At 44.0% G+C, this 23417-nt stretch overlaps 2 protein-coding genes across 2 annotated transcripts; one reads left to right on the top strand and one right to left on the bottom strand.

Moving 5' to 3' along the window:
• Positions 1–672: 672 nt before the first annotated feature.
• On the top strand, positions 673–21010 carry ITGAE (integrin, alpha E (antigen CD103, human mucosal lymphocyte antigen 1; alpha polypeptide); the record flags this gene model as incomplete). The annotated part of the gene is made up of 31 exons (XM_010189028.1): positions 673–787; positions 1761–1858; positions 2281–2351; positions 2852–2969; positions 3529–3669; positions 4020–4141; positions 4796–4947; positions 5601–5754; positions 6218–6353; positions 6922–7038; positions 7301–7422; positions 8184–8335; positions 8723–8876; positions 9900–10050; positions 10134–10201; positions 10365–10500; positions 11493–11623; positions 12108–12248; positions 13198–13419; positions 13807–13937; positions 14699–14832; positions 14943–15091; positions 15646–15774; positions 17649–17719; positions 18401–18536; positions 18842–18943; positions 19239–19315; positions 19961–20038; positions 20515–20581; positions 20669–20776; positions 21002–21010. Coding segments are annotated over 31 exons (3692 nt in total), but the record flags the coding sequence as incomplete, so codon positions are not given.
• A 429-nt stretch (positions 21011–21439) lies between these two features.
• GSG2 (germ cell associated 2 (haspin)) lies at positions 21440–23269 on the bottom strand. Its single transcript, XM_010189027.1, has one exon. The coding sequence runs from the start codon at positions 23267–23269 to the stop codon at positions 21440–21442; it is 1830 nt and encodes a 609-aa protein (XP_010187329.1).
• Between the last annotated feature and the right edge of the window lie 148 nt (positions 23270–23417).

Genomic DNA, 23417 nt, shown 5'->3' with positions numbered 1-23417 from the left:
CAAAAAAAAAAAAAAAAAAAGAAGTTGCCTTTTGGATGCCAATTCAGTCACAGCTCTGTGAATATAAGGTAGAAGGGTTTTTTAATGCCTGTGTTATATCCATTTTGAGAAGTTATTTGACTTCTAGCAGAGCTGCGCCCTCAGCAGAGTACCCATCACATGTGGCACCAATTTGCTCCCTTGCTGCCAAGCTTTGACCTTTTTGTTAACATCCCACAAAATCCCCTCTTCTTAGCAGGTTTATGACAATGCTGTTCTTCTGGGGAACAGTCCCTGCTGCTCCTTAAACTGCTTATTCTTGGATCTGATGGGTTTCAGTGTCCTGGGCTGTTGGATATCCACTTTACAAGAAGTGAATCCCCTGGTGCCTCCCTGAAGTGGCAGCTGCTTGCACAAGCCCTAGAGTTTTGTTTCCTCTCCTGCCTAAACGCAGGCTTGCGAGCTTTGGCTGCCAGGAGTGTTCTGTGATTTGCAAGGTGGACTTTCCAAACTTGTGTTAGTTTATTTTTCATTAGGCTGGGCAAGAAAATCCTTTGTTAAACCAGTGAAATCTCCACAGCTTGGTACCTCTCTGCTGTCATGGTGGGCAGGGTTTGGGTATAGCTGGCTCAAGACCTGTTAGCTATGACTCTACGGATCACAGTCTACACTTATTTATTTCTTTGTTTGCAGTGATCAAGTCCTTGAGGAGCTTCAATGTTGACACTGGCAAGACATGGATCACACCACGCACGGCCTCTTTGCTGTGGCCCACGGTTCTTCAGCACTCAGATGGGAAAACACCCATGTAAGGAACAGCAAAAAGCAAAACATACCCAGATTTCCCAGGTTTTTATGAATGAGCCATGGCCTGAGGTCATGTAGCTTCTCACTTTCTACAGCTGTTAGCACAGATCCCTCTGCCTAGGAGCCAGAATTGTTCCTGTGTTGTCAGGGGCTGTTGTTGGAGGTTCATTGGTGTGTGGTGTACGTTGTCTGCCTGTGAGTCTTCATGATGCCTCCCCCCTCGACCACAGCCAGGTCGCAGCACCGTACAGAGAGGACGTCTGCTCAGTTAACCAAGTGGCAGAAGCGAGCAGCTGGGTTTTTGCAGTATTTCCTGGCATGCTGCATCATTTCTGGGGCTGCAGCAGTCACTGCACCCACCAGCTGTCAAGACCTATGCTGTGAGCTTGGCCTGAAGACCATAAAGAGCTGGAAACTGCTGTATTTTGGCTGTTGGTTTGTAGGGGAAGAGAAATGGATGGCTAAGCTGGTGAAGCAAAGCCAACCACAAGTGGTTGCTATAGAGATAACCTATATAACGCAGAGCAGATTGCCCAGGCTGTGTAGCAGACAGCATATTTTAAGTTTTTGGAGTAAAGAACCTTTTCTACCCCAGAGCAGAAATGTGGTGCCTCAGAGAGCAGTCTCCTTTTCCTACAGCACTGCTGCCATTTCCTGCTATGGGGCTGGGCTTTCTCGCTGCATCTCCAGCCTCCTTTTATCTCCAGTATTTTATGGGCAAGTCACTTCCAGATCTCTTCCTTGATCTGAGATAGGGTTTCATAGTTCAGGTAATGGGAAGGATGATGATCTGTAGGAGAAATAAGTGTTTTCCTCTTAGTGGTTGATTCAGCTCAAAATCACACTGGTGTCCAGTTAATTTAAGAGACATTGCCAGGATAATGCCTGGCCGCCCTGGCACACCCTGCACTGCCAAAGGACTCTGCCTGCTTGTGCCATCGTCCCTCTGCTCCACCTTTTTTCTCATTCCACAGGATTTTGGCTACTTCCGCAGCAGACAAGGGGCTGGGCAGGCTGAGGAAGTGCATGGTTTTGCAGGACGAGATCCAGTGCCAGGAGATACCTCTGCGAGGTACAGCCCTGCTTCCCCTTCCCAACGCTTGCTTTGCCACGGGCACAGGGGGTGCAGAGGCCAGGTGCTTCCAGGAGAGCTGGGCACGCTGCTAAGTCCCATAGACCAGCACTTCACAGAGAGAAACGCAAACCTGCTGTCCCAGTGGTTGGGAGCGATGTGTCCGGGGGCTGCAAGACCCCATCTGCCACAGCTGAAGTCTTCACCTAAACTTTGCTGAAACACAAGGCAAAGTTTTTTGTTTCCAACGTATTCATTACTGCTACAGTTGCTGATAACATAAATTCTGAGTCCTCCTTCTAGAGAAGAGCAGATGCAGCTGACCTCAGTAGTTGAAGCCTCTTATTTATTCTGTCTGCCCGAGGCTGACAAGTGCTGTAGCCATTTTAATTTAACATCTTCATTCATCCATTCAATTTCAGGAAAGATTAAAGGCTCCAAAAACATCCAGGATGGTGGCATAGCTATTGGCAGGAATTCAGATTGGATCCTGGTAAGAGACTGAAAATATCCATGGCTGGGAACGATTGGATTTTTCCAAAACGCTGTGTTTTTTTTCTGGGAAGTGCGAGTAAGTGGCCATAACAGAAGGCCAAAAGCCGAGAGCTCTTGGCTGGTTGGAAAGCTGGGGCATTGACAGCCAGGTGGGAAACTGAGAGGGGCGCTTCCCATCAGCTGAGGACTGCAATGGACCTTGTGTTTCACTGCAGCCACCCCCACTCATAGGAAAAGATTGGCAGAGGAGGCTTTAGGAGAGCCACCAATTTGGAGGGTAACACCTCAGTCTGGTGAGCCCCCAGCCCAACTCTTTGCTTCAGCTCAGGACTGGGGTCTTGGGGAACCTGGTGTGTCAGGAGTCACATCAGGGAAGGTGCTTTTTCACGCTTTCAGTGCTGTGCAGGGGATGCTGGATGTTTGTCAGATGACATCTTCAGTCATCCTCTGCCTGTGGCTTTGCTCATCGTTAGTTACCCTTCCTCACTGCCCCCACAGGTTTGCCTGCAGAAGAAGCACCGCCGAGCCTTCGCCACTACCGAGGACATGAACGGGGTCTGTAGTCTGCTCACCACCGACCTGCACAGCACGACTTTTCTCAACCTCACCAAGATGGGTACGGGAGCAAAGCCAGTACCAAGCCTCTGTGCAGGGCTCTGCTCTATCTGAGGTCCTAACCAGCAAGGCCTGTGGTCCTCTGGGAGAGACCAGCAAGGTCCTCTGGGAGAGAGCCTGAGCTGAATTTTAATGTGTGCTACAGAGACTTCAACAGGGTTACAAGGTTCAGCCTTTACAACTAGCACACAGCAGGATGTAGAAAAGCATTGACCTTCTTAGTGGATAGATGTGTGGGAATTTTAGAAGTGCCTGGGTGCTCAAGGCTGTTCCTTCCAATTTGGCTGGGCTGTTGGGCATTTAGTCAAAGGAGCAGAGAGCTGGTCTGGTTGCCTACCCTTGCTCTGCTTCTTGCTGTGACTGCAAAGAACCTGAGAAGTTTTCATTAGACACCTGGATGGTCTCGTTGTCTAACAGTCTGATCCTCAGGTCTTCTTCAGATTTGGGAACTTGGGTGGAAACAGATCCTGAGTTTAAGGTGTGCTAATCAGAAGAATATTTTCAAAAAGTAGAGTGTATTTTTTCTTGTTTTGTTCTGTTTTTCTTTCTAAATTCTGTAGTTGAGACCAAGTTGAACAACATTCAGAGTAAAACCAGCAGAGATGAGATAACTGACACCAGCAGCTCTGTCAGCACCGACACCACCAGCAGGGCTTGTGGTGAGCTCTTTGGTAGCACAGGGGACAACCACATGTGCAAAGGTAGGCACAGGACACGAACAAGCATTACTTCCTTCTGTGTTAGCTGAGTCTGAAGCAGCTTGCGTTCATCTGGTGAGAGAGCTGGGGAGGGAAAAAGTTGAGGTTTTGAAGGTTATTTGTAATGGAAAACGTTAATCATTGTTACAGTTGTCATTCACTGAGATTTTTAAAAAGTAAAACTCATCACTACAGTGTAGACCACATCATCAGATAGACCTGCTTTTGGAATGATGGTGATGTACTCAAATTTTAGTTGTTTAATAATATGTCAATGTTCTTGAACCCTTGCTAAATGTTAGGCTGTTCAGGTGTCCCTTTGAATGTCCTTTTGTATTTAACTGTATTGACAGAGCTGGGAACAGAGATTGCTGTCATTCTGGGTGGATCAGAGAACACCAAGCCAGATGATTTCCAAAATGCCAAGACATCTGTCCTCCATATGATGAAGTCAATGTGGCAGAAATGCTCCAAGGTGTGTGAACTCCCTCAGGGTCTCATAATCTTATAGGCAGGATGGATCACAGCTCTAATGAAGAATGGGAAGTCATCTGGTTCACATACTTATTGCTTTTTAAACTACACAGTGATACTGGTAATAATTCTACATATTCTATTGCAAGAGTTAAATGTCAGTGAGTGAAGGAGGAGCTGAAGAGAGAAGTCAAGAGCTAGGAGTGGGTTTTCATGCCAGAAGCATGCTTAGATATTTTGCCAGGCAAATCTCTCAGGGCACCTTGAAACTACATACAAAATAAGGAGAGAGGCCATTAAGCCATTACTTTAAATGATTTCAATAAATCTGGGGACAACGTGAGGCTGAGCCATGTGGTTGGTCACAAAAGGTCTAGCCGGATAGATAAATACAGGAACTTCAGAGAGAGAAATTATTGTCTGGAGCCAAAGAAAATTAAGTCAGTTCCTGGAGCTGATCCAGAAGGGATCTCCAGAATACAAATGTGTGATGGAGACAGAGGGACAAAGACAGTTGATATACCTGTTACTTGCATTATATACATTCTGTGTTTGTGCAGTAAAGTTTGGAACTAAACTTGGCACTCTAAGGGACTGAGGGATCCTGCCTTAGATTCTATCTAACCAGCTCTGGCTGTGCCATCTGCTTCTCCAGATCAGGTTTGCTGTGGTGCAGCCTGGAGCACAGATCCAAACTGAACTGAGCCTGCGAGAAAGCTGCAGCAGAATGACTGCGTTCTTCAAAGTGCGGAACATTGAGCGGCAGAGCTCGCAGACTGACATTGCAGCCGCACTGCAGCATGTGCTGTGAGTTCCCAAGTCTCAAGAAGCTCCAGGAGCACTCCAGTGATCCTCTGTGTTTCATGTGCATCAATCCAGCCCCCTGTGCCTCCTCTCTACTCTTCCTTATCTCGCACTCCCAAAGCTCTCACCTTTCCAATGCTCCTCTTGGTGGCAGGCTCTGCCAGCTGCAGCGTGTGGATGAGTCTGGGGGACCATCAGGTTCACAAGGAGAAATTGCCAAGAGGCAAAGTGTGAAATCCTTCCTGGCTGACACAGGGGCCTCAGAATGACAATTCAGTCACCTGGGTCTTGCTTTGAGCATGTGTCCATTTGTAAACCCAAGGCCTTTCCCATCTGTTTCACTCATCTGCTGCATCTGGGGGAGTCACACTTTCCCTTTTGACTCCATGACTCCAACAGTACTGACTCGCACTGTAAAAATGCCCCATATGCTGCCTGTGAAAGTGGTTGTGAAGTCAGAGCTACCAGTTGTGGGCAGCCAATGTCCAAAGCATGAATCCTTGTGCACATGAATGCGCACGTTTGCCTTGCATGTCTGTACTCCTGTGGGCTGAGAGCTCAATGAACATCAGCTCCCTACCACCAGCACTGGCATTTTTAGCATTACAGATATCTTGTCCTGTGAAACTCCCACCTCTGGGCTTCTGTTTCCACAGGGATCAAGTCTTTGACAAAAGCCGTGACTCAAGCCAGACCAATGACAAGATAATCGTTGTCCTGGCATCTGGGCAAGTGTTTCTGGAAAACCACAGATTAAGGAATGTGATGAACTCCCTGGAAATGGCTGCGGTCAAGCTCTATGCTCCTGGGGTGAGTGGGAAGCACCGTCAAAGCCACATCTTTTTTTTGCATCAAAGCACATCTATGTTTCCATCCATCCCACATGTCTGCTCCCATGCTTTAGCAGTGGATGGAAGAAAAGGTAGACTTGCAGGATGTCTGATCTGAGATGCCCTGGCTCCCTTGATTCACCCAGGCCTCCCTCTTCTTGATGCCACAGAGCTTATTTTGGAGGAGGCTAAGGAATACATGCCAGAAACAAAGATGCTGAAATTGTATAAGTCTTGTGGCCCTAGAGCTTTTATTAGTTTTTTTCTTTGCAAATAAGAGCTTGCTGTGGAATCTAGGATCAGGGTTGATTTACCAAGCTTTCAGAAAACTCCTTCCTTTTTCAGGGCTTTCAAGTTTTTAATACAATTTGGGAATTTGCTGGGTTTTTTTGTCTGTGTATGAGACACGTTCAGTCTCCTTGTCTGATGGCTTCTCTCCCTAGATTGGAGAGTTCATTAGCAACCAGTGGGTCCCAGAAGAGTTGCAGAAAGCTGGAAGTGACTGGTTCATCCTGTCCACATACGAAGACTTCGACAGTTTCCTTTCGCAGCTGGAGAGAGACACTCTGAGTGGTTCAGGTAGAAGAAATCCCCCCTCCTGACACATCATTTGTCTCTGTTATTTATTTATAGAGTGGATCTATGATGGTGGGTAGTTTCATTGCTCAAGGAATGTAAATACATCTCCAGATCTTAGCCTGTTCTCGTAGTCCCTTGCCCAGCAACAGCAAAACAAATAACAGTGATTTCTGCTGCACCAGGAGCAGTGCTGGGAGGACAGGAGATGGTATTCTGTATCTGTCACCTGCAGCCATAACATCAGTACGGAAATAGGTGCTTTAAAATACACACATTCACTGCGTGATCAGCGTTTCTGCTATGACACACACACTTCTGGGTGTGCTCAGAGCAGTTTACTTCTGTTGAACTGTAGCTGTAGTTTTAAGATGCAGTCCAGATCCCCACAGCTTTCAAAACTCACAAATATTTCCGTAGCATCTGCAGTTTTGTGCCTGAAAGCAATATTGACTGCAGGGCTGAGGAGGAGTTCAGCTGCCAGGCAGCAAGGCGCAGGAACACTGCATAGGCACTAGTCCAGTGTTTTAGTTCATCTTTTGCTTTCTCTCCCACCTCCTCTTTGCTCAAGCTCCTGCTGCAGCTGAAAATATTCCACTTGAAGCACCAGAGCGCAGAAATGCTAAGGACAGTGGTGACAGCAAGCTCCCTCCCTGGGTGGAGGAGGATGAGGAGGAGGAGGAGGAAAGTGACTTGCGTATGTGGTGAAGTATCTTTTACCAGAATTGTGGCATGGACTGACAAAGTCCAGGGGGTGGTGTACCGTGAGCTGCCAGACCTGAGCTGTAGCTCATCCTAAAATGATAGCTGAGCAGTCTCAGTGCAGTTCAGGTGCTTGTTTGGGTGAGATCACTTGTGTATGGATCAATAGCACTGGATAAAGAACTTAGTCCTGACCAGGGCTGCTGATCACCTTCTCCGCATTCTTTTGCTTTCCATATCCTGGGCAGCTTCTGGGAGAGAGATCACTTTTGTTCTGGATGGATCAGGGAGCATCGAGCCAGAGGATTTTGAACGAGCAAAAGCATTCATCCACAAGATGATGAAAACGCTGTACGAGAAGTGCTTTGAGGTACTCTCTGCTCTCTCTTTAGCAGGCTATTTTAGCTGCCTCTTCACCAGAATTTGGGACTATGCAGGTTTGTTTCCATTAGGATGGAAAAGTACTTCCACAGCTTGCTGTATCCTCGACATCATTTTGCTTACGTCTTAACAGTACATTCCCAGTCTTGATCCCAAGAACGCTGTAGATATAAAAAGTCTGATTTATATGCTCAGAAATCCCTTCTCCGCTGCTTTCTCTGCTGAGGCTGAGAAGTGTGATCCACACGCTGATGTTAGGAAAGTCTCTGCCTCTTAAATGCTCCAAGAGTCAGCATATTCTAACCTGTTTACATACAGAAAAAAAGAAACATTATGTGTTGTGTTGTGCAAATACATTCTGCAGGCTGTCTTTGACAATCAGATCATCATGGAACAGGAGTCCTCCAAGGAAAGACAACATGCAGCAGGGAGCAGTGAAGGAACAGCTCAGTAATATCACAGATGATTTGCTCCATGACCCACACATGGGTCAAACACAGCAGGAAAATTGGACTTAAAAACAAACCAGTGTTTCCAAAAACCATGTTTCTCTCTGTACTGATAGCACTTCTGTTTTCCTCAGCTATAATATACTTACAACAATCTCTGTGTCTGCGCTAGACATATTTAAAAGCCACTTATAGCCTGGCTAATGTTTCTGTTGGGATTTCTGGGCGTTGTTGCAGAGAGCCCTCTTTCTCCGAATCAACATCTGTCACAAGCAGGTGCTTATCTGCTGCTTCCTTCCAGTGCAGTTTTGCGGTGGTGCAGTATGGGCTTGAAATCAGAACCGAGTTCGACCTGCGAGAGAGCTGGGATCCTCGTGCCACCCTCCAGAAAGTACTTGATATCGTGCAGGTGTGCAACGTGACTAAAACAGCATCTGCCATGCAGCATGTCCTGTAAGTAACTAAAAAAGACAGCAACGAAGGGGATGAATTTCTGGGGCATTTCCTGAGCAAGGGAGAGGAATTTTATGGATATTCAGGTCCTGAAAGCAGCCGTTTCTCTGGCAATGGTGGAATGGCAGGCAGCAGTTCCTGTGCCATGTTTTACAGTTATACAAGCTACCTCTCAGGGCCTAATTCTTGGTGAGGGCGTGCTCAGGAAGCAATAGAAAGTGAAACAGCACCTGGTAATTTTAGGATGTGTGAATATGAAAGAAAATCTCTTGTCTCCTTGCTGTGATTGTTAGCTGCAAGTGCAAAATTCAACGAGACTTTTCCTTCTACATCCAGGAGGGAAGCTTCCACTTTCATCCCGAGTTCTTTGTTCTGGTGTTTTACCAGGGATTCCATCTTCACTGAAAGTCACGGGTCCCGCAAGGATGCAGCCAAGGTCATGGTTGTGCTTACAGATGGGGAAATATTCCTGGATGAAATGAACTTGACAACAGTGATAAATTCACCCAAAATGGCAGGAATCGAGCGCTATGCCATTGGGGTAAGGTGGGAATGTACTTGAATTGTATCCTCCTTCCCCTTCTTGGTAGCACAAGTGGGAGAGAAAAGGGGAAACTGATCCATGCATGGTTCCAGTAAATAAGGGAGGAGACACGTATAAAATAAGTAGGTGAAAAATAAAGCTACGGTATGAACTGCTACGATAATCTATGCAGTGTCAACGATACGCCCATGTTTGTTCCTTCCTACACCTACTACAGCCAGTGCCCTGTATCCACTTACTCTCAGATTTCTCAGAAGAGCCGTGTTTTTGGTAGATCAGACCGTCTCACTCCTCCTTGCACAAAGTTTAGAAAGAACCTTTCTAGAATGACTGAATCTGGCAAAGTGCTTAACCTTGGTCAAGTCTAGCTCCACAAAGTGTGATTTGTGTTTCCTTATCCAGGTTATTCTGGAAAATGTCAAAGTGAGAATTGAAAATTAAAAGTGATAATTAAAAGTTAAAAAGTTTTCCTACCTGTCCACCCAAGGACAACGCAGCAAAGCCAAAGGGTGATTGTTCATTGCTCTTCAGAACAAAACTTCTGATATGTTCTGAACTTGGCCAGCAAATTAGCCTGTCTGTTAGTTTATCAACAATGCTCTGTCCTGAAGTCTAAATTTTGGGTTCAGACATGCTATATGTCTTCTCAAATAATCTTTCTGTTCATTCTTTCTCTTACAGGGGAAATGTTCGATTTTACGATGTCTTGTAACTTGTTGATTTCCATAATTAATTGTTGGGTACAACAAAGGGGTGTGTGTGTATATATATGTACATACACAACAAATGTATAGACACCAAATACAGCACCAGCCAGTTACATGAACAGATTTTGTAAAGGTTCCACTTCAGGAGACCCTGAATTTGTCCAATTCATTTGCTTTCAAAGCAATTGCTATTTCTGGGTTTACACAAAGTGGCTGAAGCTGAGATTTTTACCAGAACCAGTTGAATGAAGGAGGTGTGGGTAGGAAGACTCTAAAGGCTGCTGCTTTTGATTGATTTGCATCTCTTCTGCAGGTGGGAGATGCCTTCAAAAGACCAAAGGCTCTAAATGAATTGCGGCTAATTCCATCTAGTCCGGGTGACACTAATGTATTTCAAGTGACCAATTACTCAGCATTAGATGGGCTGCTTTCAACCCTGCAGCAGAGCATTATTGGCATAGAAGGTAAACAGCAATCTTTCCATTTCATTGCTACCTTTTGAGAAATAAGGAGAAAGTGGTTTACCCTGTTTCTGCTGCATACTCAGGTACGCAGGGTGGTGCTCTGGAATATGAGCTTGCACAAGCTGGTTTCAATGTGCAGATCTTGGATAAGGTAAGTGCTCTGCATTTAACCCTGCTAAAGGGTTGAAAGAGAAGGCTTGTAAGCCAGAAACCATTGCTCCTTACCAAACTGCTCTGCAGAGCGCTACAGGTCGCTAGCGCTGGAAGTTGCCCTGTGTTCACCTCTTCTAAATCGCAGTGTGTTGCTTCTGCAGCAAACCTTGATGTTTGGTGCAGTGGGTGCCTTCGACTGGTCTGGTGGAATTCTGCTGTATGATCTGGCAACCAAGGCTGCTGTTTTCCTGAATGAATCGAAAGAAGACGCCACAGATGCAAAATTCAGTTACCTAGGTAATCCGCTTACCCCTCTCTGAGATCAAATGGAAACCTGGTTGCAGTTTTGCTCAGTTTGTTTGTGTTTAGTGCAGTTTGATGACTGTGACAGCATTTACCTGAGGAAGGCCACCTCCTGCAACATCCCACTGGGTTTTGAATATTTTCTCTAGCAGGGAGGGAGATTCTGATGAAAACACTCTCTACTTCTTTATTTTGGGGAAGATATGGCGTGTTTTCTCCTATGAGTTATGATGCCTTGGGGTATTGTTCCATTAACACACGCCATTTGGTTTCACTGTGTATGAACACTTGCAATGAAGGGCATTTTTGAGAGCTGATAAATATTTCACTTGTTTTGAGTGTCTGGAGAAGAAATAGATTGTGGATCAATGCTGTTCTTGGCTTGGTGACAAATAAAGCCCTAGTTATTCACCCCAGCCTCATGAGCCCTGTATCTCCTGTCTGTAGCCTTGGCCTTGAAGTCTTCCCAGGTAATAGGAGGTGCTGTGGACTGTTTGTGTCAGGGCAATCCTTCTCCTGTTACCTCCCTGTTACAGAAGCCCCATAGCAGATCTCTTTTTGCTTTCAATGGAGTATGGTGTTTTCTTCACTTCTGTGAAGGGTGGTAAACCCTCTAGCTTGCAGACATAATAAGTAAAAAGGAAAAAAAGCATGCATGTTGGGTAATCACCCAGGACTGTGACAGATGCTAAGAAATCAAGAGTTCAAGCAGGTTTTTCAGTGTAGTAATTTATTCAAATATCCTACAAGCTGCTAAGAAAGGAAAACCTCAGCTTTGCTGGCTTTTCTCTCAGAAAAGTTACCTCCTATTTCCTAATCAATATTTTAATGGGATGGTCTGTAATCAAAACCATGGGCCACAACTCTGGGATCTTGCTGAATGTGTAAGTCTATGTCTCAGTCCAAACTCAGTGGGCTTTTTCCTTCAGGCAGAGTGTGGTACTGATAATTTATGTTATTTTTTCCTCTGTGTGTGAACGCACCAGGGTACAGCGTGGCAGTGGCACACACAGAATACGGACCCCTGTACGTGGCTGGAGCCCCACGGCACAGCATGAGCGGGAAGGTGTTGGTGTTTCAGGACGGTCGCTTAAAACAAACCCTGCAAGGAGAACAGGTACGGTGCTTCACTCGCCATGGGGCAGGCGGGCTGCACACATCTTGTTTGCTCAAACAGCAGCTGGATTTTCTCCTCCAGACACTTACACCCTTACATAGCCTTTATTCACTCCACAATGCTTTGGGAACATCAGAAGAAATCACGAAATTTGGAAAAAGACCTGGGAAGAAGTTTAGCTAAATGGGGTGGACTATATTTATGTTCTGTTCTCATGGCTCCTGGGAAAAGAGGTCGTCAACCGTGGTATTCTTTTTCCTCTGTCAAATTGTTGAATAATGGTTTTGTTACTGCTAAACTGGTTACAGGATCTGTCCCTGAGGATGGCTGTAATAAAATAAATAATAGGGAACGATCCACATATAAGTAGATATGTGGTGTTTTGTTCTAAAAATTGCCTTACTGCTGCAAAGGACACTAATTCTACAAAGCTATATATAGAGAACTCCAGTGACAGAGCTGCTTGTCTTTTTCTGGAGCACAGGTTGGATCTTATTTTGGATCTGAGCTCTGCCCACTTGACGTGAACCATGATGGGGTGACAGATCTTCTCCTTGTTGGAGCTCCGTTTTATCACGTTCAAGGGGAAGAAGGAAGGGTTTACGTTTATCGCCTGGAGACAGAGGTAAAAACACTGTTAGCGTAAACACTCCATGTTGGGGATTTTCCAACCATGCCTAAGTAGTGACAAATAAAACATTCCTCCTTTGTGCTCTCACTGCTGTGCTCTCCCTGTATGGTAGAGGACTGCAGGGTGAAACCAGCAGTCCTGTCTTAGTCCTTAGAATATCAAAGAGAAATAACTAAAGAAATAAAACCATTCTGTACCTAAGGCGTGCTCTTATCAGTGTGATGAAATCATGTCTTTCACCTCTGCATAGGCAGTTTGTCTGTGCAGACCTTGCTCTGCCAAGCAGTGTTCTTTGCAGTGCTTGCAGTAAATGTGTGCAGGGGTAGCTGCTAAAACTTTGCTCCTGGGACTTGAAGGAAACAACGTCTTGTGGGCCTAGCTACAGGATCTGTTACACAATATCCAGGATATGTGTTAATTGCATCATTTTGAATGAGAAGTAAACTTTAACAGCACAGCAGGAGAAAAATCCTCTTTGGTGCACTGCTGAAAGTTGCTGAGGGCACGTACAGGATGGTTGGCAGCAGAAAAGGAGCATTCAGATAACGTGCACCCTCTTGTGGCTTATTTCTGTTTCAGGGTGGGGAAGGGGATGGTTTCTGTTGTGAAATAAGCTGGGGATCAACTCAATCTGCTGTTAACTTCAGAAAAGGCAGTGCTTCAGTGTGTCTGCTTGCACAGGGCTGTCCAGAGACACTGCTGCTGGGCGAGAATTTGCACGCTCTTGATGCAGAAGGATCAAGCTTTTTTTCTGAGACTCAGCTGCTATCATATTATAATTTCTTATTGGATTATTATCTTACTATACCTTATTAGATTGTTCAAGGCTTTGTCATTCAGCTCCAATCATTGTAAGTGTGCAGTAAGATTTTTTTTTCCCTCATGCAAGAGCTGCTCATGCTACATTTGCTATAAAGGGATTTCCTTCTTGGATGTTTTTCAGACTGGTTTATTCACCTTGCAAGGACACTTAAATGTGCAGGTGACCTCTCCTTTTGCAAGGTTTGGGTTCACAGTGGCCAGCATTGGAGACATCAATGGGGATGGATATGAGGATATTGCAGTTGGAGCCCCCCTTGAAGATCGGCTTTCAGACAGCTCCTCTTTCGGCAGCATTTACATCTTTAATGGTGATAAAGACAAGATCAGCAGCTCCTTTTCTCAAGTACGTGTCTTGTTGGGAACTGCTTCCAGTACACCTTGAGAGGGGAAAACCTGTGTTTTTGTAGCAGGAGGCCAGGAGGAAGCAGCTTCACATTTCATTTACATTGATGGGTGGGAAATGTGCAGTTGTCAGATGGTTTATGTGACTCCACAGGTTCCTGCACCAGAGCTGCTCCTTAATTGTAATTATTCACCTCTCTGCGTAGGTGAGGGAACTGGTTCAGGTGCTGCCTATAGAGCAGCACAGCTTTTTGCAGGCCAAGTCAGTATTTTGCATCTCAGAAGTGTTACAAATCCATCCTCACAGCAGCCTCATGAAAAGCAGTGTATTTGCCCAAGGACAGGAGAGAGATCCTAACATATTTCTTGTTTCCCTCCTCCCTTTTAGAGAGTAAAAGCGTCAGAAATTTCATCAGAACTCCAGTATTTTGGACAATCCATTGATGGTGGCTTTGACTTCACTAATGATGGTCTCCAAGACATTACAGTAGGATCACTCGAGAACGTGATCGTGCTCCGGTAGGTAATAAGTGCTATTTTCTAGTGTGCTGGGGAAATGCTTCAAAGACAAATATAGAATCTGTGTTCCAAGCACTGTGTAATGGTTCTATTTTTAATTCAGCATCAGAGGGACACAAAAATCTTTCCCAGTGCTAGAAATTATACAAAACGTAAAGCCTTTAGTTTAAGTTGCAGAGTTGCCTTTGTATGTCTAAAGCTTTGAACAAACATGAGCTGGTGAACACAAACTGATGAACACAGATCTAGGTCTAAGAAAACCTCGATATCTGCAATTCAGCACTGGTAGTGTAGGGCATTTAGAAAACAGAATAAATAGTTGATAGTACCTCCTTTTCAGTCAGAGCGCTGGTACCTGAGTAACCCACGCAGTTCACAAAGGCTAAGATGTGGCAGACAGATTTGGTTTTCTTTTGCATTTTGTGTTTGAAACCAAATTGTAGATAAATAGAGAATTTGAAGAGCTAGATAATGTGTTTATCTCATGGAAACATAAACACTGTGTTTAATTCTGAAACTCTAGCCATACTGGTGTATTTTGGGCGTCTGTTCCTTCAGACTCTTGGGATTTTGTGTGTGCTGAACGTTCTCAGCAGAAACTGCAACTGCTGTAAATAGGCCAGCTTGCTCCAGGTGAAATACCATGGAAATATGAGCAGTTCTTATTCTTGCTGCCAGGCTTTCTTAAAACATTTTCCTGTAATGTTTCAGTTCAAAAATGTATATTTGATTCTGTTCCTTATCTGTTTTTCACTGTCTAGCTCGAGACCAGTTGTCCACTTTCTCACCAGCATGAGATTCAACCCTGAGAGAATCCCAGTTTTCCAAAATAACAGCATCATCACAGCAAAACTATGTTTTGATATGATCTCAGCTTTACCAGTGTCTCCACAAGGTAATAAATGGGAATTGTGATCAGGCTGAAATCTGGAGTCCTGCACTGCCCTTGGAAACACTGAGGCCAACCTCTGGTACAGCTAACAAAGGATTCTGAAAGTCTTGCAGTGTTTTCACAGCTATACATCCTCTACACGGTGGACTTAGATGTGAAAATGGCAGAGAAGAGAGTACGGTTTGAAGATCAGAACACCACAGCCACTGGAGAGCTGTTGGTCAGCGAGCACATGTGCTCCAAGCTGCAGCTTTATGCGCTGGTAGGTGATTTTGGCCAGACTTCCTGCAGAAAGAAGGGTGAGGATAGGACTTTTTATCAGAACCTGCACGATGATGAGGCTTTTCTGAAATGCAAAAATACAACGGAGTGGGGTTCTCTCAGTGTTAGATTTGCTGAGCATGTTTTACAGCTGAGGCAGGAGATGGGTCATATGCCGTTTTGATTTTTATTGCTATAAATCAAACTCTCATCCTTTTGTGTGTAAGTATTTCTAATCCTGGAATTGTAGGAGTGGCACGAAGCTCTACAGGATTAAAGCAAACAGAAGGAAACTGGGTTTTGCAATGTATAACTGAATCACCAAACACAACATCCAGGGGGTGTCACGGGAGCCGAATGTATAAAATGATCCAAAACACATTTGATAAGGTTATGGTCCACTGGTGGCAATTAAACACAGTGGCCCAAAACAACATCTGAGCCAGAAGGCCCCTAAATGTGCCAGGTGGCAGAAGCTGCAACAGAGGTGACGTGTGAAGACTTCTGCATTTTAATGCCCAGCTACTTTCTCAACTTCTTGTTCTTTTCTCGTAGCCATGTGGCTCGGACTGTTTTCCCAGTGTTTTTCTGAGAGTTAAACACGAGCTCTATGAGAAAAATGATAACGTGGAGTTTGCTGTTCCCTTGCTGGACAGATACCAGCCTTCAGAAATGCATTTTCAGGTAATGAAACAAACAGCAAGCAAAGAGATTTCTCTCTTTCAGGATGCAAAGCATTTACTATTAAAACAAACAAACAAAAAAGAAGTGGTGTTCTTAATCTTAGCATGTCATCTTCTGTTCCCTTTCTGGTTATCCGTGCTGTTTTCTAGGTGACTTTAGGCCCAGGTTTTCCCTGAAGATACTCATATCTTGTTAGGAGAATCTCATCTCTAAGGTCTACCCTCAGATCTGCTAAAAAATTGCTTTACTTTCAATCTCTACTCTGCCCTGGTGAGACCACATCTGGAATATTGTGTCCAGTTCTGGGCCCCTCAGTTCAAGAAGGACAGGGAACTGCTGGAGAGAGTCCAGCGTAGGGCTACAAAGATGATCAAGGGAGTGGAGCATCTCCCTTCTGAGGAGCGGCTGAGGGAGCTGGGGCTCTTTAGTTTGCAGAAGAGGAGACTGAGGGGAGACCTCATTCATGGTTATAAATATTTAAAGGGTGAGTGTCACGAGGATGGAGCCAGGCTCTTCTCAGTGACAAACAATGATAGGACAAGGGGTAACGGACACAAACTGGAACACAGGAGGTTCCACTTCAATTGGAGAAGAAACTTCTTCTCAGTGAGGGTGACAGAGCCCTGGCCCAGGCTGCCCAGAGAGGTTGTGGAGTCTCCTTCTCTGCAGACATTCAAAACCCGCCTGGACGCCTTCCTGTGTAACCTCATCTGGGTGTTCCTGCTCCGGCAGGGGGATTGGACTGGATGAGCTTTGGAGGTCCCTTCCAATCCCTAACGTTCTGGGATTCTGTGAATCACATTTCTCCTGTACAAAATGAGGTTGATTAGATGCTGCCTCTGAAGAAGGCTGATGGTTTGTGTTTCGTGAAGCCCTTTTCAGATACTGAGCTCTACATTGGAACTTACTAAGACATGATTTGAATGGTGCATTTGATAATAACAGCTACACAATTTTCTAATGAACTTACTTTAAAAATAATGAAAATGATGTGTGCGTTTTTATTTTTAGTAGTTTGTTTCACATTGGTATTTGGGAGGCTCCAAACTTCTAATAAACATAACCTTTAAGTTAATATTGTGTGTCCTGTCTTGCAGTGTAGTAGCAGGATTCCTCCAAGCTAATCTAGCTCTTTTTCAGTTAGTCTGAAATCCAAATCACAAAGCTCTGTAATGAGGCAGCTTTTTGCTACTTAATAGGAGTCTTTGCCACAGTTCAATATTTAATTAGCTGTCCATAAAGCACCGGACAGAGAAGTTAGGACATTTAGGACTGAGCAATAATGAACACTAATTACTGTAGTCGTAATACTCGTAGGCATTATGATGTTGATGCTACATTAATGTCCTAAGAATAATTAATGAGATTCTTGACTGTTGGTCAGCATTGCTTAGTACTTATGTACCCAATATCTAATTATTAATTATCATTGAACTTCTGCAGAAACATCAGCCACAGAGAGCAGATTTTTATTGGTGAATAAAACTGCTGCTAAAGTAACCTCATCTCTACAGAACAGTGCACCTATAAACTGGCACAGCACATGAACATATTTATTGAAGAAAAACATATCATCTCTGGAAAAGGAATTAATATTAATGCCCTGTGGCAATCCAGGGGAAAACAACTGGCATTTCTCTAAGAAAACCTTTTCCCCAGTGAAAACTTCTCATGTTCTTGCTAATACACCTTCTCCTGGGAGCTGAATAACAAAACATCATCAATTTAGGACTGACTTATCACTACAGGGTCTTATTTCCAATTTCTCAAATTTTTTGTTTTCAGAGAATGTAACTATGTAAAGACATTCTGAATCTGCTACCTTAGAAAAATTAGGACTGTTAAAATCTGACTTGATCTGTGTTTGCTTTCAGTTGCCTTACAAGAAGGACTGCAACAAGACAACCATCTGTACTGCTCATTTGACTCTGACAAGTCAGATTAGGTGAGTCATAGGAGTTGTATTATCTGGATTTCACATTCAGCATTCATATAAAATGTCATCTTTGATGTTTTCTTCACATTCTCAGGCAAAATTTGCTGCTCCTTTGTTTACATGACTTTCCATCCAATTCCTCCTTCCAATAGCATCACATTCATACAGTGCTGGAACTGTTTGCCCCCATGGGCACTGCTGGGCTGCTCTAGGAAATCTCAGAGGAAACGCCAAGGTTTAAACAACCACAGTCATCCTAAAATCTCAGTTCTGGCATTTAATTGTGAACATGTGATTTTGTTTCAGGCTGATGCAGAGCACCGCAGCAGAGTTGCTCAGTTTACATAACCTTAGACAGAACAGCAGGCATCACTTCATTGTAAAACTTCACCCTGGAGAGTCACTGAAAAGCAAATCGAGCAGAACAATGTTTAAAATCTGTCTTGATATAAAACAGAAATAATGAAATGTTACATAAAGACTGGAGATGACTGGCTTTGATATTAAGAAGGAAGCATTTTCCTACACACTCGGAAGAATACTGAATAATTAATTGAGCTATTGCATTATCCTGTGTGTGAAAGCCTTTGGAGGCAGTAATTACCAGAAGCAGAACGCTTCAGGCTTCTTACTAAATAACAGCCCTTAGAAATTACATGTCGCCCATCCCCTTGTTCTGTCTGCTTCTAGAAAGGAGTTGGTGGTGGGCCACACTAAAGCAGTGACCATGAGCGTTTCACTAACGAACAGTGGAGATGACTCGTACATGACAACGATGGTCTTGAACTACCCCAAATCCCTGCATTTTAAGAAGGTGACTGTTGAGGTAAGATATTGTAGAGTTATTGCAGAATAACTCTTCAGCTAGCAGCAGGCTGCTGAAAGAAAACCCAGCATAGGCTGCTATTCATTTACTACCTAAATAAATCTCGAAGTAAGGCCCAGGGAAGGGAAGGAGCATTTCAGTTGTTAGGACTAGAGCCCAAATACCGGCTTTATCTGATTTAAGACTCCCAAGCTTTTATTGGGCTATTTGTACCTAATTCATTTTATGGAAGCATACAGACTGAGCTGAATTTCCCAGTCTGTTTTTATTCAACATTAACATTCACATTCCTGTCCCGTTGGCAGCCATCCTCTCCTGCTGTTCACTGTGGCCAACCAACACCATTTACTTCTCAAGTCTTATCCTGTAACTGCAGAATTGGGCATCCAGTGTTCAAGACAACAACTGTAAGTACGGATTGTTATCCTCACTTTTTCCCCTAACTCTAAATGATATTTTGAGTAGCTGCTCTAGCACCCTCTACCTCTACAATTAGGCCAGAGCTGCTATTCTTCCTAATTCAGCTTATGGCAAGAGATCATTTTCATATTCCTGCATTTTCCTCAATGTCTAATTTCTCCAGAAGGGAAAGAAAAGCAGAAAATACGTTAGCCATCATGTTTTAACACTATCCTGGTGAGTTAAACGAGTATTCACAGGGTAATCGATATTTTGTTATGTCTTTCTCTTTCCTCAAAATAGGCAAAATTTTCGGTGATTTGGCAATTAGATGAAAGCATATTCCAAAATAAGCCTGCAATCAGCATCAATATCACCAAGTGAGTATGGCTGTTTTCACCACAAAACACACTAGAAAGAAAATACCCGAATTCCTACTCAGTGACCACACTATTTATCAGTCACTGGTTAAACAAAACTGTTCTTGTTCTCTTCAACCTTCTAAAGCATTTGGATCCATGTGAAAAATCTTCCCTTATGATAATTTTACCTTTGCTCATACTTCATTATTTCAGTGAAAGATGGAGCACCCTTTAATGTCCTAATTTAAATGTAGTACATATTTAAAAGTGTGTTTTCTGAAATGGCAAACTGGGTTCTGGCATCCTCCTTCCCTAGCAGAGAGAACAGATGATTAAAATACATAATCCAGCTCTGTTCTAAGTAGAGTTTTCACTCTAAATGATTGGGATGAAAACATCTTCAGGGCATTTTTCTTCATTAGAGGCTTTCTAATGGGGGGAAGTTCCAGTCAAATTCCTTTCTTATAACTTTCCTCCCACTGGGCTACTCCAGCACTGCTGTACCATGTCACCAAGTGGGCTGGCACCTCTTTCATTAACTACAGCCACTGTTTCCATCCCTCTTGTACAGCCAGTGTTAGCAGTTCTCGATCCATAGAAATAAAGGACCAAGGCAGGCAGATAATAACATTGTTTTGTCCATCCTGTTTTGTTTTCTTAAAGCATGAATGAAAATAGCACCATTCTGACTGAAGAACACATCCTTGATGTCAGATATGCATTCACTGCCGTCCTCACCAAGTAAGTTTTAAGAATATTCAACTATATTGCATTATTTCAGTCAATTAGAGGAAAAAAACATTGAGAGGATGCCTGGTAAGATTCCAATACAATTTTCATCTTAATAATTTCAAGCACTGCAGGTTGTCAAGTCCCTTTCTGTGCTAACAGACAGCAAAAACGGAGTCTGAAAGACGGAACAGTAAAACTGTATCACAGGCAGGGGTAGCGAGGGTCTCTACCTGCTTCCCTTGTAAAAAGTAGACTTCAAGATAGGTTCAAAGATGCATCTAATTGATAGACTGCATATTTACATGCATGCACAGACAGACTGCATATATACACTCATACATAGACTGCATAGGCAGCATCCCAGTTCTAACAAATCTGAAGATGCTACCCCTTAATTACTTAATGCATCTAGGTCATTGGACGTACTAATTCTGAATAATAATCTGATTGGCTTTTCACTTAGTTTGATTTATTGCTTTCTTTAGCCCAGTTTCTTTAATGTATGTGACCGTAAGCGAAGGACTTGTTGAAAACAAAGAATTCCAATTTAACGTAAGTATAGCTTCAAATTTAGGTCATCTGATCCATCAGCAATCAGGACTAAAGAACACTTATTACCTTGTGTATTTTCTTCTGTAGGTACATGGAGAAAATCGCTTTAACGCTACCATCGAGTTACAGATTTGGGTTCCTATCAGTATGCAAGATCACAACATAATAACGGTCAAAAATGCATCAGGAACACAGGTACTTTTTCTTATTTTTTTCTCCTAATCCAATACTTCTTCACTGGTCCTTACAGAGAAAAAAAAAAGTAATCTTCCAGATTGGAGTGGTTTTAAAACGTACACCACTGAAACTACGTATTGATGCTTTGTAGCATCATTCCAGGTACAAATTTTGCTAATCTCAACAACAATTAGTTTTTAAAATTAATTCAAAAGTTAGTGGTTTTCCCCTCTCTGTCCTCAGCTGGACTAAGAATATGAACCTTTGTCCGTACTGTACAGAATTGCATTTCTTATTTTTTTTTAATTTAAAAAAAAGCATTTGTAAGAATGGCAGTATAGTAAGGAAAGAATTTTAATAACCTAAGATTGAAAAGGGAAGAAAAAATATGTGAAATTCAAAACATTACTCAAGCCTGAAGAAGCCTCTTCCCTGCCTCTCAACCGTCAACTCTGTTCTCTCCCCACCACACCTCAAAAAAAGTACATATGGAAACATCTTAAAGCAGAAGGCTTTTTTGGGGGGTTTTTTTAGACATTTTTGATAGTATATTATACACACTGGTAACCGATCATTCATGCTTCTTCATTGCACCAACATTTAAAAAGATCAGGCATGAAAACAGTGAAGGAGAAAGGCAGCATCAGCGACTCAGTTCCTGGAAACGTTGCTCTCCCTTGCTCACTGGAAGAGGCTGCTGTTTTGTAAAACTTCCTTAGCAGACTCAAAGCTCAGCACTTCGTTGTGGAATTTAACAAGCTGCTGCTTTGTTTTCCTGGAGACAGAAGTCAATTTCTTTTTCTTGTAGCCCATGTCTTTCAAAAGTTTTTCTGACAAGTAGTGCAGCCAGAGGACGTTGCTGTGTGGATGATAGTCAGCCCAGCTGTTGGAGTTCTCCTCTTTCATTTGCCTGTAGATATCAAACTGGTAGTCCCCTGTGCCTTGAAACAATTCCTCATCAGTGGAAAGGTCACAAAACACAGTTAACCCATCCTTCTCCAGCCGAGACAAGGTATAGTCTATGATGTTGACATGAATCCCTGCTGTGGGGATTGTGTGTGTGACCCCGTTCAGCACATAATGAAGCTCCTTGACGTCCGTTCTCTTCACCAGCACGTTCCCCCAGTGCAAGTCTCTGTGCTCAAAGTGCAGTTCCTGTTCTGCCACAGCCAGGGATGCAGTGACCTGGTGCAAAATGCTTTTTGCTGATGCCATTGAACTGAAACTGTTTCTCATATTCTCCAAGTCACTGCCTCCAAATTCAAACTCCAGAACCATGAAGAGCTGCTCATCCCCATAAAGGTCTGGCCGATCATTTTCTGAACCCGTTACTTCGTGGTATTTGTCCCAGGCTTCCAGGAGATATTTGGGGTAGGCTCCTTGAACACAGTGCACAGAGTACAAGCTGATGAACCCAACAGTCCTATTCACAGACTCTTCAGACAGAAGACTGAGTTCTTTTGAAATTATTATCTCAGGCAGAACCTCTCCAAAGCTCTTTTGAGCTTCACCATTTACTCTTTCAGTTCCCTCAATGGGAATTATTTTTAAGGCCACAGGTCCTCTCTCACTGTCAATCTGGAAGACCTCTCCAAACACCCCTTCTCCAATTTTCTTACAATCTTTCATCTTATCTAAAGGAATGCATTCCTCAAAAGTGATGGGCCCTGCTTGGTGGCATTCCCCAAACACCTTCTCTGCATCTGTAAGCACTGGCTCCAGCACAGAGCAGGAGTCCCTAGGAGCCAGCAGCACCATGGAGGAAGTAGACCAAGTGCAGCTCTGAGACCTACTAGCAGAGAGGTTTGCTTGGTGCTCTGAAAGCTGGGATTTCACAGAAGGGGTACAAAGGATGCTGTTGCAGTAAATCTCTTCTGCGGTAACTTTCTTCTTCTTATGGAGGGACAAAGATGCTCGAACTCTACCCCAGGAATAGGAATTATTGAGGAATGAACAGTCATTGTCTCTTACATCTACAGACATCTCCAAAACACTCCCTTTCTGCCTTCCTTTTTGCCTCATCTGTGGTCTGGCAAAGGAGTTATTAGGCTGCTGCTGTCTCTTATTTTTGTGCCTTTTTGGATGGAGCCTTGTTTGCCTCCCCCACCGGCTGGCGCTGAAGCCACTGATGCAAGCTTTTCTACAGGTACTTCCCCCTCCAGAAATGAACTTGGGACTCTTATGTTTATTCTCCAAGATGCCTTGAAGGCCCAAAGGAGATACTGGCTGCTGGCAGGCAGGTGGAGTATCTGCCTTTTTGTTGCGTTTCATGCTCACCAGCACTTCTAGTGGGTCCAAGACCACCACTGGTGTAAGCTGGTACTCCATAGCTTTGCCACTCCAACAGCTCAAGCTTCCTTTTGTTGACTCTTTCTTTAGATCATTAGAGATGGCACTATCATACAGTGCTGGGTGCTGCAGCTCACCATTGAGGGGAGGAAACCCTGCCTGGGGCGTGCTTGTGGCTTTCTGTGGGGACAGGGCAGCTTGTGCCTGGCAGGGTCCCTGCATCGATGCCCTCAGAACCCTGCCAGACTTTTGCAGCACCGGGCCCGGCTCACTGCTCCTGCCCGCGCCTTTCAGACAGGCCTGTCCAGCCCAGTCTTCCCCGATGCTGTCAGCCCCAGGGAAGGGCAGGAGCTGCTCCGAGTCTCCCTGA

This window comes from Mesitornis unicolor, unplaced genomic scaffold (assembly GCF_000695765.1).
Source record: "Mesitornis unicolor isolate BGI_N332 unplaced genomic scaffold, ASM69576v1 Scaffold54617, whole genome shotgun sequence".
In the NCBI taxonomy this organism is placed as follows: domain Eukaryota; kingdom Metazoa; phylum Chordata; class Aves; order Mesitornithiformes; family Mesitornithidae; genus Mesitornis; species Mesitornis unicolor.
The sequence above is the reverse complement of the archived record's forward strand: the minus strand, read 5'-3'. Positions and strand labels throughout refer to the sequence as shown.

Excerpts from the sequence above, each read along its gene's own strand:
- GSG2 (XM_010189027.1), bottom strand. The coding sequence starts at position 23,269 with ATGCAGGGACCCTGCCAGGCACAAGCTGCCCTGTCCCCACAGAAAGCC.